The sequence below is a fragment of the Schistocerca cancellata genome, chromosome 1, assembly GCF_023864275.1.
Source record: "Schistocerca cancellata isolate TAMUIC-IGC-003103 chromosome 1, iqSchCanc2.1, whole genome shotgun sequence".
Classification (NCBI taxonomy): Eukaryota; Metazoa; Arthropoda; class Insecta; order Orthoptera; family Acrididae; genus Schistocerca; species Schistocerca cancellata.
The window spans coordinates 390,698,883-390,713,839 of record NC_064626.1 but is presented as its reverse complement, the minus strand read 5'-3'; the positions used below and the strand labels follow the sequence as shown (position 1 = coordinate 390,713,839).

At 37.1% G+C, this 14,957-nt stretch overlaps 1 protein-coding gene across 5 annotated transcripts in view; it reads left to right on the top strand.

Moving 5' to 3' along the window:
* Positions 1–14,957, top strand: part of LOC126175571 (telomeric repeat-binding factor 2-interacting protein 1-like) — a 200,572-nt gene that overhangs the window by 169,884 nt on the left and 15,731 nt on the right. For all 5 annotated transcript variants that reach the window (XM_049922465.1, XM_049922456.1, XM_049922440.1 and 2 more), the window contains one exon: positions 14,749–14,860. In XM_049922465.1, coding sequence (XP_049778422.1) covers positions 14,749–14,860 — 112 coding nt within the window. The remainder of the gene's footprint in view (positions 1–14,748; positions 14,861–14,957) is intronic.

Below are 14,957 nucleotides of genomic sequence, written 5' to 3'. Positions count from 1 at the left end.
GTGTTTGTCGAATTTGATGCTGATTTGGTGTAATTTTAATCTACATATAAATCTATGATCAATAAAATATATTTTTCAGTGCCGTTAACATAACTGCATTACTTTTATATAATCTTTCAATCATTCAACCAAACCTTTACAAACCAAAGGAACTATTTGAGATATGATTGGCTTTGAAATGTGGAATAAATATCCAACAGTTTCATAGGAATATCATGTTGCCAAAAACCAAAGAGTAACAAACAGCAAATCCATGCTTCATAGGAATTGATTTTCTGAAATTTGTGTCTTTCTTTGAAACAATTGGCACTAACATATTCTTTAGGATATCAAAATTCTACAGCGACATCCTAGTGAAATTCCAAATTCAACTCACAGAATGTGTCGTTGCTGCCATGTCTCCTATAGCATGTTTTTGTCCACCAACAAGGACTACATCTTTTTCTTTGTCAGCTAACATCACACTAAGTATTATTAATGCATCACAACATATCACTAATTCATATCTTCATTTGTCATAGCTTAGCTTTCGGTGTAAATACACAGTGTGAAACATTTGCTGCTAGTTCAGCATAGCAGAGAATGGAAATAAATATGAAGAAATGTTCGATAGCTAGTGTTGTTGGGGACACAAACAACAAATATGATTGGAATCACACTGCAGACTTGAAAATAAAATAGTGAACAGAAACCAGTGTAAATGTGGTTTAAGGTACTATCCCATTAATAGTGTCAAATGGTTTACCAGGTAACCAGTATGAAATGAGCGTTTTTTTGTGAAAATGAAACAATAATTTTGAATTGAAGTAAAAACATTTTATTCAAAGTACTGATCATTGCTTTCTACACATTTTGACCACCTTTCTTGCAATTTGTGGGCACCACACCAATAGAATTGTTCGTCTTTTGAAGCAAACTACGACTTTGTCGTAGAAATCGAACTGTTCCTCAGCCAATGTTTGTCCCATTGACGAAAACAAATTGTAGTCAGAAGGGGCCAAGTCTGGTGAATACAGTGGGTGGGGTAGCAGCTCCCAACCAAGTGTTTTGATTGTATCCTGAACCAATTTTGCTTTGTGTGCAGGTGCATTGTCGTGTAAAAAAATTACTTTGCTATGTCTTCTGGCCCATTCTGGTCTTTTTTCAATCAATGCATAGTTCAAATTGATCATTTGTTGTCTGTAGCAATTAGTATTCACAGTTTCATCGGGTTTTAGAAGCTCATGATACACCACACCTTTCTGATCCCACCAAACAGAGCATTGTCTTCTTGCCGAATCAATCTGGTTTTGCAGTCAGTGTTGATGGTTGTCCCAGATTAACCAATGATTTTTCCCATATAGGATTCTTAAAATAAATCCATTTTTCATCACCAGTAACAATTCTATGCAAAATTGATTTTCTTTCATGTCTTTAAAGCAAAATTTGACAAATTGTTTTTCGGTTTTCCATCTGTCTTTCATTCAGTTCATGTGATACCCATTTTCCACACTTTTGGATCTTTCCCATAGCTTTCAAACGGTCAGAAATTGTTTGTTGTGCAACATTTAGCATTGCTGCCATTTGCTTCTGACTCAAAGTATCAATCTTCATCCAATATTGCGTGCAATTCGGTGCCTTCGAACTTTTTTGGTGGTCTTCCACATTCTTCATTTCTTACATCAAAATCATTATTTCTGAACCGTTGAAACCATCTTTTGTATGTTGCTTGTGATAGAGCATGATCACCATATGCCTCGACAAGCATTGGATGCGACTGCAGCACTTTTTTTTCAAATGGAAACAAAAAATTAATGCTTTCCGCAAATCATCACTTTCTGGTACAAAATTCGACATTGTTAACAGGATGAAAACATATGATGTTGTTTGTTCCATGACTTGATGTATACTAAATATCTTTGAAAGATGTCATACCAACCAAAGAAAAAAAAAATTAAGGCTCGCTCACAACAAATGTTCCCTATCGACACATTTGTATCTTAATGCTCATTTCATACCAGTACTCCTGATAAGTAGAAACCCAAATGCGTGGATCAAAATAAGAAAGTGATTGATGGTCAAGCATGAAAAATAGTGATGTCGTCAGTTCACTGTTACCTGAACACCTGGTAGGGCCTCTGCAGCAACAGTTTACATGTTCTCCATCAATGCAAAATATTACATTCACTTTGCAAAATCATAATGGCTGTATCTTTTCCAATGCATTTCTGCTGCTAGCTCCACATATTTGTGCAAAGTAACATTCCACACAAAGGTACAAAACACACACTGCAAACAAGTCCCAATAGTTAAATTACCAGCCTTAGCTACCATCCACAAGTGACTTGTTAACCAGCAGCCTGAGGTACCAGAGTGATGTGACAGCTGTGAACAAAAGGCATCAGGCTCAGCTTCAAATGGTTTTTGCTGCTCTCTGTTTCAACACTTTACTCTGTCAACTGGCTTGGTTGTCTCTTAAGTGCAGGCCTCATGCCAACAAGGTTGCAGAATTGAATCCCAGAGACCAGAATCCTTCAATCTGCAATTAAGCTGGACTTAACCTCAGTGATGTTAAGATATGTCAAGAATGACATGTGGTTGGGGTTCCACATTAAACTGTAGGTGCCCTCTCCATGGTAGGATTAATGGAATATCCCCTCAGTGGCATACAGTTGAAAGAACTAGCCAAGATGTGGCTGAACATCCCTTTTGAGGAACTTCAGCCAAACATGCCATACAAACTTAGTTTACTCTGTTAACACTAACGCACTGTCAGCTTAAATACTGGAGCAAGAGAACATTTTCTCGTAAGAAATGTACTAAATGTTTCATTGATATCTGACCCCTTTTCTCCAGAACATCGTTGCAGCATCTTAACCACTGAGACTCTCATTTTTAGGCTAATGCGGAGAGACCCGGATGTGTGACCTACTGACTTAAATGAGTTTTGGCCCACTAGTTGGTGTATCTTGAAAAATAACTCATGTGGAATGATTTAGGTCACCAGGCTTCCATTACAGAAAAACATTGAGCTAAGGTCATAATGCAGGGCCCCTTTTGGATCAGATGCGACTGATCACTAAAAACTAAGGAAGTTTTATTCGTACAAATCAGCCTACTCCCTGATAGTTTCCAAGAAATTGAAGGATTTGTGATTTCCATCCATTGCAGATAAAGATGGTGAGGAGAGCCCCAGCTAGCAGATGAAGTAGTCAAATGACATAAGGCATGTGTTCAAATCAGTCAGCCTTCATGCAGCTTAGTTCACATCCTATTTTTTACTATATTTTTTATTCTTAGATGAGGTATTGAAAGCTGTCAAAGCGAGGTGGCGCAGTGGTTAGCACACTGGACTCGCATTCGGGAGGACGACGGTTCAATCCTGCGTCCGACCATCCTGAATTAGGTCTTCCATGATTTCCCTAAATCGCTCCAGACAAATGCCGGGATGGTTCCTCTGAAAGGGCACGGCCAACTTCCTTCCCTAATCCAATGAGACTGATGACCTCGATGTTTGGTCTCTTCCTCCAAACAACCCAACCCTATACATATAACCAATGGAGCGATTTCGACCAAACTTGCCACACATATCCATTACTGTCAAGCAGCAATGCAGTTCTGTGTGGGTAAAAAACTAGCACAATTCAGAAGACATGCATTTCATAAACACTGATATGCATGAAAACTGCCACATTGTGCATCATGTTTAAATTTATTACTACTTTGCTATTAACTCTGTTCGCAACACTTTTTGAAAACAGTATCCACATATGCCACCAAATGTACCTTCAAAGTTATGTCATTGTATAACATATGGATCGGGAGATACGACGTCATAAATACTGAGACGCATGAAGAACTGTCACATCATGCACAACACTTAAATTTACTACTTCTTTGATAATAAATCTATTCACAATATATGTCACAGACAGTATCCACATATGCTGCAGAATGTATGTCCACATATGCTGCAGAATGTATGTACCCAAATACATCATAGTGTCACACATAGTTCAAGAGATATGACATTATAAACACTGAACTGTGTGAAAAAAAATTACTCATCATGAAGTTTTAATACATTTATTCTTTACTATTCCAGCAGTCGAGTGAACTTAAGGAAACCCCTGACACCTGGCAATGCATTTGACAGCTTTCAACTGCAAAGCACAAACAGCTTTAGTTGAAAACAGTAGCCATCTGTAGAGCGTGAAGAGGCATTGCCTTAGAGACATTTACAAAATTGTGTTGTAAATACATGAAGCAGCTGTGTCCGACATACAAAAATTATTTTTCCAGTAGAAAATTGGGAAATTTAATACTCGGACAATGGCGGGTTAGTCAGCTAAATAAAATATTCTTAATTGTGCCCCTAAACTTTGAGACCCTGTGTGGGATTCTCAGTGTAGACTGTATGCTCTTTCTGTGGGACTGTTTCCTGTATTTGTTTCTTACAAAACATGCTATCCTTTTTTGGGTAATATGAAGTCGAAAAAGTGTCCAAAAATGTTACAGACACACACACACACACACACACACACACACACACACACACACACACACACAACGTAAATTTATGTTGTTACTTACATTGTCTTTTATCTGCTACTGCTTGTTAAAGGGGCCTTAATTAAGCTCTTGTGTTTATCTGTACAGTTGCTATCATCTCTCACCCTGTTCGAAGAAATTTCAGGCTTGCAGCCAGTCATGATCAGCTAGAGTCCATTGAAAGCTCAAAATTTCTTAGAACACTCAGTTCACCGGGAAAATTTTAAAATTCCCACCGCTCACCTTACTTACAAAAAAAGCACCTTATAGTTGGAGGTGGAGAGAGAGAGAGAGAGAGAGAGAGAGAGAGAGAGAGAGAGAGAGAGAGAGAATCCAGCAATAATTGCAGAACACTTTTGGTTATGTGTCTATCTTTCACTCTCTAAAAAAAAGATAAATATATTTTTAAGCAAAAGAAGCTGCCTTGAGGATCTCTTTATGTTTTGTCAAAGACTGTAAAGTATTATACAGAGCTAAAATACCATATTTAGTGTGTTTCATATTTATATAATATGTAAATATGCATTTTAGGTATACACCACAATTTAAAAAATCTTTCCAAAACATGTCATCTTTAGTGCAGTTTGTTCTGCTCAAGTGTGGGGAAAATTGGTATTGGTGGCTGAACATAGTACTCTGAATGTATCTAGCTGTTTTAGATCTTATTGTGAAAAAGTGTACGAAATATTACAAAGAGCATTAAATATTACATGAACATAGAGATCAGGCTATGCTACAGACTAATTTATCACTACAGCCTGTAGTTCTCATTCATATTCATTGGCTTTGCTTACCCACCGCCTAAAAATCCAACCTAGAACCTGGGCTGCATTATAAATTGGTCTGTCACCACATCCAGCATTCAGGGGGTTGTGGGTACCGTAACACACTTTACACTTTTAAGCATACACATTTTATTTAATTGACTGACCTTTAATTTGAATTGTCTTACATAAATGTGACATACTGAACAAATAGGTACAGTAGTTCCTACTTTTCAACAAAGCAAAAAAAGATCCAAAATTGTGAGTCATTGAATTCTGGATTGTTGAATTGTTTCAGTATGGTTTTCCATTTCATAAGCACAAGAAAAAACTTCAGTCTCAGTAACAAATCTCACCATATTTTTAAGAACAGCAAGAAGAGAGTGTGGCAGGAGTTTTTGAACTCAATAATCAACACAGTGGTGTGGGAAATTGTTCGTAGTATTTTTGGGTGGGGTTAGATTTGGTCAGGCACAGGTGTAATGTGGAGTAAAAGTCTTATGACCAACCAGAGAGACATCACGCAGACAGTGGCAGGACATTTTGGGCAAATGACCATTGCTGTCAGCTAGGATCCAACAATTCTCCAACACTTACATGTTGCTAAACTGAATAGTGAGAAGTAAAGTTCAATAATGAAGAATGATACAAGTACCACTTCTCAGTGTGGAAACTGCATTCGGCAATGTCTGTAGCTCATGATTCAACATCTTTGTACTCACAATCATTTTTATTACCCCATGCTGCACTATCTCAGAGGTACTACTAAAGAAATCCTTGGCCTGTTCAGCTGAATTTAGGACACAGGAAATCCCCTAACTTACGGTGGGGCATCCGGATCTCATTATTAAAAATGTAAAAGTTCTGTACATACCCAAATAATTGTTGTAATGTTGCCCACACTTGAAGCAAAGGAAATGCCTTGAAGTGAATGTTTGACCACTGTCTCATCTGGGTTCCCCAATCTAGACAGGTCCTTAGATTAGCTGTACTTTTTGTTCCATAGACCCATAGTGAGGAGATCTTCAAGGATATAAAACATGTCATACATAATTCACATTTACAAGTTACAGAGATGTGCCAATATTCCTTCCACATATTGTGAGTGAAATGATTGTCACGGATGTGGGATGAGTCAAAAAATCTTAAACATGTTTTCATTTAAGAGGTAACAACAAACTATTGACAAACATGTAAATGTGTGTACATTCAGGTACATAAGATAATTCTTTATCTGTCGTACCCATGCGTCATTAAACAGGAAGCAGTTTGCTTCACTTATTTACATTCATCACATTACTCCACTGAAGATGTGCAGGAGTCACATTTTACATAATGCTTAACATATATTTACACACACACACACACACACACACACACACACACACACACACACACATATTTGGTTCTGCTGAGAAACTTGACAATGGAAACGAAGGAATTAACTACCAATAAATGAGGAAATTAACTACCAATAAATCCTTTGGGCACCCTTTAAACGAAACAACTCTGCAGGACATTCATGAGTTCATACCATAAATGATTCGTAGTACACACATACATTTTTGGATTGTGAAAACTTTAGCTTGGCTTGATGAGTTACCCAAAAACTGATCGAATGAAGGTAATTGAAGTGTGCTAGTGCCTTATTTTTATATCACCCATATCTGACAACATCCACATTACAAGTTAAGATTTTTTTATGAGCATCCTTAGTTCTTTAGTATGCTCTGGTGCTTCAGTACTTCTGTGCTATGCTTCTCCCAGTTGGATTTATCATCAGGTTGTACTCTCAAGAATTTAATACTGCCAACTTCTCTCTGCAACCTCTTCTATCTTCGTGTCATCATATTTTAGACATATACTGGGAGGGAACCTTTTGCAAGTTATGAACTGCATATATTGTGTCGTAGTTATTTCCAGTGTGGTCCAAGGAGGTATCATTCCACCATTAGTAATCTGCCCCTATGTTACAGGTTTCCTTAAGCAAATATGTCTAAAGGTGTCTCTTTTGATTCTTCCTTGAGCAGGTCTTTGATACTATTTGGAGGCTTAATATTGTCAGACATTACAGTTGGTAAAATTTATTGATGGTCAGTCATGTAGTTAACTAAATGAACTTTTTTTAAAATAACATGTTGTACACAAAACATTTATTTTTGTGTTTTTTAAAGTGCCTAGTACACACTGGTGACAACATTACAAGCTGGAGGACAACAGTTTCTGGCAGTGTGCGCACCTACACACCTTGTTCTTCTAAGAGCTAGCTGTAAAATAACTATTACTAATTTATTTACTAAAATTGCCCATTATACTTCCCTTACCTAATGCTATAAAGGAATGACAATCTAATAATAAAAGAGAACTATAATAATAAAAAGTTAGAGAGGGAATGAAAAGAACTATAGAAAGGAGAACAAAATTTGTCATTTTTACAAAAATATGTGGAGAAGACAACAGTGACTGTTTTTTAATAACATTAAGTAATATCAGTGTTTAGGCTACTCTAGATCCATTTTTTTCCTCACACTAGCTCTAGGAACTCTGTGTATACTAAAACAAGTTGACAGTGTACTGGAGTGTTTCCTGTTCCACCAGCTGTATTTTAGGTGAAGTACTGAAGATCCAGTCTCTGTTTCAGATGTTCCCTTAGATCCAAAGCAAATTTGGTTCTGAAAGTGATAAAAGGTGATGGTTTGCTAGACATTTCCCTTCATTCCTATCCTGGTAACAGGCCACTCCCCCTCCTCCATGGTACGTCACATCCTTCTGCAGCGGGTAGTGGCAGTGGCAGGAGTCATTCAAGAAGACAAATTTCAGCTCATTGGGCACTGCCTCGTGGACAGGAGTGCCCTGAAGCTACTGTCTTCCCTCTTTCATATCATAAACAGGACACACCATTAGGACACAGTCAGGTGCACTTATGATGGGTAATCACAGTTGTATTATCTTTCCTATGCAATACATATAGTTGATCTGAGTATGAACCATACCATCAAATGGTGCACAAGAGCAGTAAATGTGCTCAAGAGCAGTAGATGATAAAATGTGACCCATTTAGAGTATATCCTGACATTTGAAAAGAAACAAACTGTCTGCCTTCCAGTGGCAGTAAAGATATGTAATTCCTGCCACAAATTCAAAATACACACTCTGATGGAAATACAGCTCTCTTCACAATTCTTAACTATTTCATTTACCTTGTGTGGTATGCTTTTCTTCGTACAATAGGTTGCAGATTTTTTCTCTGATATGCAGAATCAGAGACTGGTCCAAAACACTAGTTACAAGGCGTCAATTCATGTTGCAGCAAATGCACCCGAGCAAAGCTTTAGATCTGCATGCTGCACCCACACTGCAAACAATGTCTCTGTCCGTGTCCCATGTACCCAAAAGGCTTGCACCAGTACCCACTATGGCTACTGGTATTGCCAGTTGATAGCGATGAAAAATTTTTGTTGGTGGTTCAAATCTTCATTGTGCAAAGTTAACAAATTCACTCATAATTGCCAAACCTTTTGATCATGCTGCATTTGTTTGAATATTATAGTTTGATTTCTCATCCAATCACACCCTGAGGTACTTTCGAGTGGGCATACTGCTTCTGAGCACATCATTAATTCTGAATAGAGGATTTCTGCTGTAGTTTAGTCTGTCTTTTAACATTGTATAGCTCGACTTCCAAGGAGCAATGGAAAGTTTATTTATACTGCAGTACTCCTGAATTGTGTTCAGCAGAGCTCCTATGTTTCTGTCTATCTGGCTAAGAGCAGGAGATCTTAGATCACAGTTAGTAACTTCCTCAGTAGTTTCTGATACTGTGCATCATTTATTCCAGTTTTGCTCTTGTGAATGTAAAGCCTCTTATTTAGCACGTTTCCAAACATTTTGCCAATAACTTTTAGCAGATGGGTAGATCTATAAGATTTCCCTTGGGTATGATCTTTATCATCCCTCCTCCTGTCTCAGAATTATGACCTCTTCTGATTTCCAAATGTTTACAGATTTTCCTTGCACGCTACCCTCGTCGAACAGGTTGCTTCAAGTGGAAGTAGTGGCTATACCCAAGTACATAAATATCTCAGTCTTTTGGATCTGGTGCGTAATTATTTTTTAATATGCTGAGATTCTCCAGAACCTTGTTCATCAACAGTTTTAACTGTTCTCGTTTCCTTCAGTCAGATGTTTCCTCAACATCTCTTTTGTCTGTCATTTGACAATAGTACACTCAGTAATGGTTCGACTAGCTGCTGCCAACCAGTAGTCGGTTGACTATTATCTACTAATGTTGAGAGTGCTATCCATCTGTGGGATCAACTTTTTGAAATAATCTTTATGATATAGGTTAAGATACCAGCTATCACGTCCTGTGACCATTCATCATGTAGGCCCTCTTTTGGAAGTAATAATAATAAAATTTGAAATTTTTGCACAATGCTCTACAGCTTTAAAAAAAAAAAGGAATATTCAGAAGACTAGTTGTACAGTGTAATTAATAAAGTTCAGGCCTCACACACAAAAGGTGGTGCGTTCAAATCTCATCACATGGCTTGAATTTTTTTTTTTATCTTTATCGAAATGATTTTGGTCATTATTTTTAATCTGTTGACTGGGTTAAATGTAATTTTTCTTATTTACGCTTCTTTGTCACATTAAAATCAACACAGTAAATTTTTCAGTTGCTTTCACTTTTTCCTTCCTGTCATTCTTTTTCCTCTTGGAATCTCTGTGCATGTGAATTACATTCTTTTCATTTATCTGTCATAAAATTTAAATGTTTGAAACTGGCACTGTACCTGTTCAAAAACAAAAGACAAAATACACTATTTATATTGAATGAGCAATGGTAACAAAACTGTGTTTTTCATGACAATATGTATATTTTTGGAATGGTAATCATCATACAACCATTTAAAATATAAATTCTTATTGCACTGTGGACAACGTAATGCAGATGAAGATTTAAATTAAATTCAAGCAAAATCAGGAATAGAAATAATTAAGGCAATCACACAGACAAAAATATGGCATGTAAAATGGAAGAAATTAAATCAACATTAATATGTAAAAACGATTAAAATAATGTGAACAAAGATTCCAAGTGGGAAAAGACTGATAAAAACAAAAAAGAGCAAATGAAAAAATTAATATGATGATGAAAATAAAATGACAAATCAACAGAAATGTAAACATACGTTTAACCCAATGACTAAAGTCATTTCAATAAAGATATAAAAATAAAAAGTTTCAAAGCACCTAATGAGATTCGAACCCACAACCTTTTGCATGCAAGGCCTGTAACTTAATCTTTACATGGTCAACTTGTCTGTTCAACAGACCAGTTTTAAAGCTAGAGAGCATCACACAGAACTACGAAATTTCTGATTTTTAATTCATGCAATATGGTTACAACTTTTAATTCATACAATATGGTTATGAAAGTGTGGGTGGTCACGCCTTGAGTTAGTCACCAACTTTGTACAGATCTACAGGCACAGCTGCTTGTCATGCTGAATCAGTACTTGATGATGTCACTGCCTGTTTTAAATTACTAGGTTATGTGACTATTTTGCATTGAAACTGAATTTTCGTAAGTATGTTTTTTTTATAACTCAAGGCCACGAATTCTCTTGTTCTGGAAACTTGATTTGTCTTTGGTATCCATCATTATAGTGACAAATTTGTCATGTAGAGTTTCACTTATTATCTTAGTTTCCTTATATGAACACTAATCTTATAACTGTACCAAAAGTACATATTTACAATATACCATGTGTCAAAAGGAGAAATTAATTCTACTGTAGTACAGTTAGTTTTACAGGCCTCAATACTTAGTTATGAAAGAGAATTACTGTCATTGGACACCCTCCTGCACTGTTAACTTGAACAGTTCATTACATTAATTGGATGTTGCCTTGCCCAGAGTATGGCTCTTTTATGTCGAATCTCATTCCCTCAAACAGCTTCTTGATTTTGTTCATAAGCACTAGGCTGGGCATAGAAGTGAGCTGTGCTGTGTGTATCCTATGGAGCTGATTTAATGTATGTATCACTTACATGTGAATGTAACACTGTACCCATGATTTGCTTGAGTTAAAAGCAATACTACTATGCAAAATTACAAATTTCCTGTAAGTAATTTCAGTGTTGAAATACTCACCTCTTGTATGAAGTACTTGAACATTTAGCTCCACTTACTCTTCGTTCCTGGTAAGGAGAATTATCAACTTCAGCCTCTCTAATGGGAAAAGTGATTTCATGTCCCCTGGAATATCCATTTCACACCCGATATTGAAGTGTCTTTATTGTTATGACCCCTTCAAGTCTGGAGAGCTGAAGAGTCCTCACTAAACTTCTGCATATTTGATTAGGGTTGATACCACCTGTCTGCTTTCCTAGACAGATACCAAGCACATGTGTGAAAACTAGAAATCAATACATTGTGATATTTGCAGATATTTTCCATGTTTTGATGTAGACTTGTGAGAAATGCATCTCAGCATCTGGCATCCCTTTTTTATTTTTGCGACTGATTGCAGGAATGTTTTAAATGGACAGCATCACTTTCATCCAGTCAGTAGAAGTATAAGGTGCTGTATGGTCTGAACTGACACATTTGATTTTACTGTTGTACCAATTACTATATTGTAAGCCTTACCTAATCAAATGCTTATTTTGTAAGAGATTAATGTTTTCTCTTTACATGAGAGGTTTTTACATTTATACTGCAAAGATATATTAGTAGCCATGTGTAGAGTCCCTCTTTGCAGTTGAAGTTTGTATGTATCTCTTTCTATCCGAGAGCACAATGGCTTTTCCCCCTATATTTTTAGGGTGTACATATAGAAGCAAATGGCTTTTTCCCCTATATTTTTAGGGTATGCATACAGGATCAAAATTCCTATTGGGATCATCTTTCCATTCATGCATATTGTCTCCACTATGAGCTCAAGAGGGCCTCACTAAAGTGCTGTAGTGCAGCACTTGGCCACAGGCCAAAAGTTGCCGAACCTCATACACACTGTTAGGGCAAATAATCCTTCATGCTCACTGAACTGTAGCCAACATAAAGTCTGTTACTTGAGTAGCATTTTGTTGTGTCCATCTGTGACTCAGCATCTCCTCTGTATGGTGAGTAGCAACTATCCTTTTCATAATATTGTTACATTCCATCCTGGATTTTCCATTGTCAAGTTAAGTAGCATTTCCTTAATTCAAGAGATATCTTTATGATGTGGTGTGCTGTTGCTTTATTCTGTTCTGAGTCTCAGCTGGATGTTTCCATCCTCCTTGGTGATATACTCTAGGTTTTGCCCATTGATACATGAAAAAATGTACTCCTGTGTCATCTTGGATGATACATTATACATAATAATTTGAAGACACTTTTTTTGGCTAGTTCACACACCATATTTTCCTTTTTCATGGGATTATTAACTATCTTATTTTTGTCTTCATTACTAACCAAGTTCACAGTGAACATATCTCTTGTGGTTCTTATGTCCCTCATATGAAGTTTTTCTTGTGGTTTCACAAGTGGCCCAGCATTCTATTTTATCTGTTATTATAAATACATTGAAAAATGTTTTTGACACTTCAGAATATGACTTGGGAAGTACAGTTAGGATTTTAATGTGGCCTACAAGCTTTACTTGTGCTATTGCCCATCTTGATATCGTATTGTTGAGTTCTTTCAGTTTGAAACTGGGTGCAATCTTACAAGTTTCCCGATCATTGACCACATACTGTAAAAACTTGGCCTAATGTGGGTGAAGCTCTTCCTCCACTGTCACTGGCATGTGTGATTGAGTGTCAGCTTTACACATTTCCCCAATGCCCAGAGGAGCTTAAATTTTCTTCCTCTACCAGCCACTCAAGGCCTCGGCTCCAATGAAGACAGCCAACCTCCATACTCTGAGATCCAGTTGGTGCTTTAGTGCTGACTCAGTACCTGCTCATATAACAGCTGCCTGCAACTGCTGATGTGTGCAGCACCGATGATATGATGCAATGCACTCCTCATGTCATTGGGGTGACATAATGTTTTCATTGGCAGACACAACTGGCAGTGTAGCTGCTGGTAAACCTTTTGGGATGTGAGGTCTTGGTCCAAGAAACACTTCTGTTCCAGACATTTCATCCAGGACTGCACTGGACATCCTCAGAGGTGCTCCTCCTCTGAATCTTGCCAACTGACTGGTCCGACATCCGAGAGCGACATATATGCTATGGGAAAGGGGGCGTAGTCAAAGTAACACGTGATGAGCAGAGATAATCCTTGTCAAAGATAAAATTGTCTAGTGATTCTGGAGAGCTACTGTTAATATGTCGCTAAGTTTCATTGCCTCCTCTTTCATATTGAAATGATCCTGATGCTTATAAATTTCAGTGGCTTCTCTACATAGTCGTGGATAATAATTAGACGTTGTAGATAAAATTACTGTTTCAGAAAACTTCCATTTGTGGTGTCCTGACTGAAGAGCATGCTCTGCTGCAGCTAATTTCTCTCTTTTTCCTAGTCGACAAAGACTTTTGTGCTCTTTTAGCCATGTATTTATGCTTCTCTTTGCAGTTCCAATATAAACTTTACCACATGTACACAGGATTTTGTATACACCATATGTCAACTGTGGAGGGCATTATTCGTCACAGATCAGAGTACTTTCTTTGTTGGTCTAAAGACCGGCCTGATGTCGTCAAGTTTCTGTAAAATCTTATCGATGTGATCCGTTATTGTTTTAATAAAAGGGAGAGAAATTGTATTTCTCCGTTGTTGTGGTTCATCCTTGTCCTTCTGTTTTTTGTTCCTTGATCACAAAATTCTCATTACCTCTTTCCCTGAGTAGCCCTTTTTCTCAAAGGCCTGCTTCAGGTGTTTTATTTCAGTGTCCAGGTGCTTCGATGTGCATATCCATTCGGCTCTATCAACAAGACATTTAATGACACCTCTCTTTTATTGTGGATGGTGATTGGAGTTTTTATGCAAATATCTGTCTGTATGTGTTACTTTCTGAAAAAGGAAGAAGGACAAGGTACTTTCCGAAAAAGGAAGAAGGACAAGGATGAACCACAACAACCTAAAAATACAGTTTCTCTCCTTTTTATTAATAAAGTAATGGACCAGATTGCTAAGATTTTACAGAAACATGACATCAGGCCGGCCTTTAGGCCAACAAAGAAAATAAGTCAAGTACTCCAATCTGTGAAGCATAAATGCCCTCCTCTGTCGACATGTGTATACAAAATTCCATGTACATGTGGCAAACCAACAAAATCGACAATATCAAATAACATGAGAATGTTGAAATTGCTTGAAGATATGCAAGTAACATGAGTGTTTCCTTTGGTTCAACATATGCTAGGAAGTAACATGATATTTTCTTAAGGATATATGCATTTCGTAGTTCATGTTGTGAAAATCCTGTCATACATTATTAGATGTATCTTTTCTCAGGGAAGAATTTACTATGGAAGAAGAATATGCCATACTCACATACCTCCAGAAGCATAACAGGTTTAGTAATACTGGAGGCAACGTTGTATGGAAGAATATGGCAGCAACGGAGGTACTGATGTTCATATAACTTTTTCTTATAAATTTGCATTATGTTCGAAGTTTCATTCCTTGTTTGACTGTATTCAGTTATGTCGTATAAAGGTCAT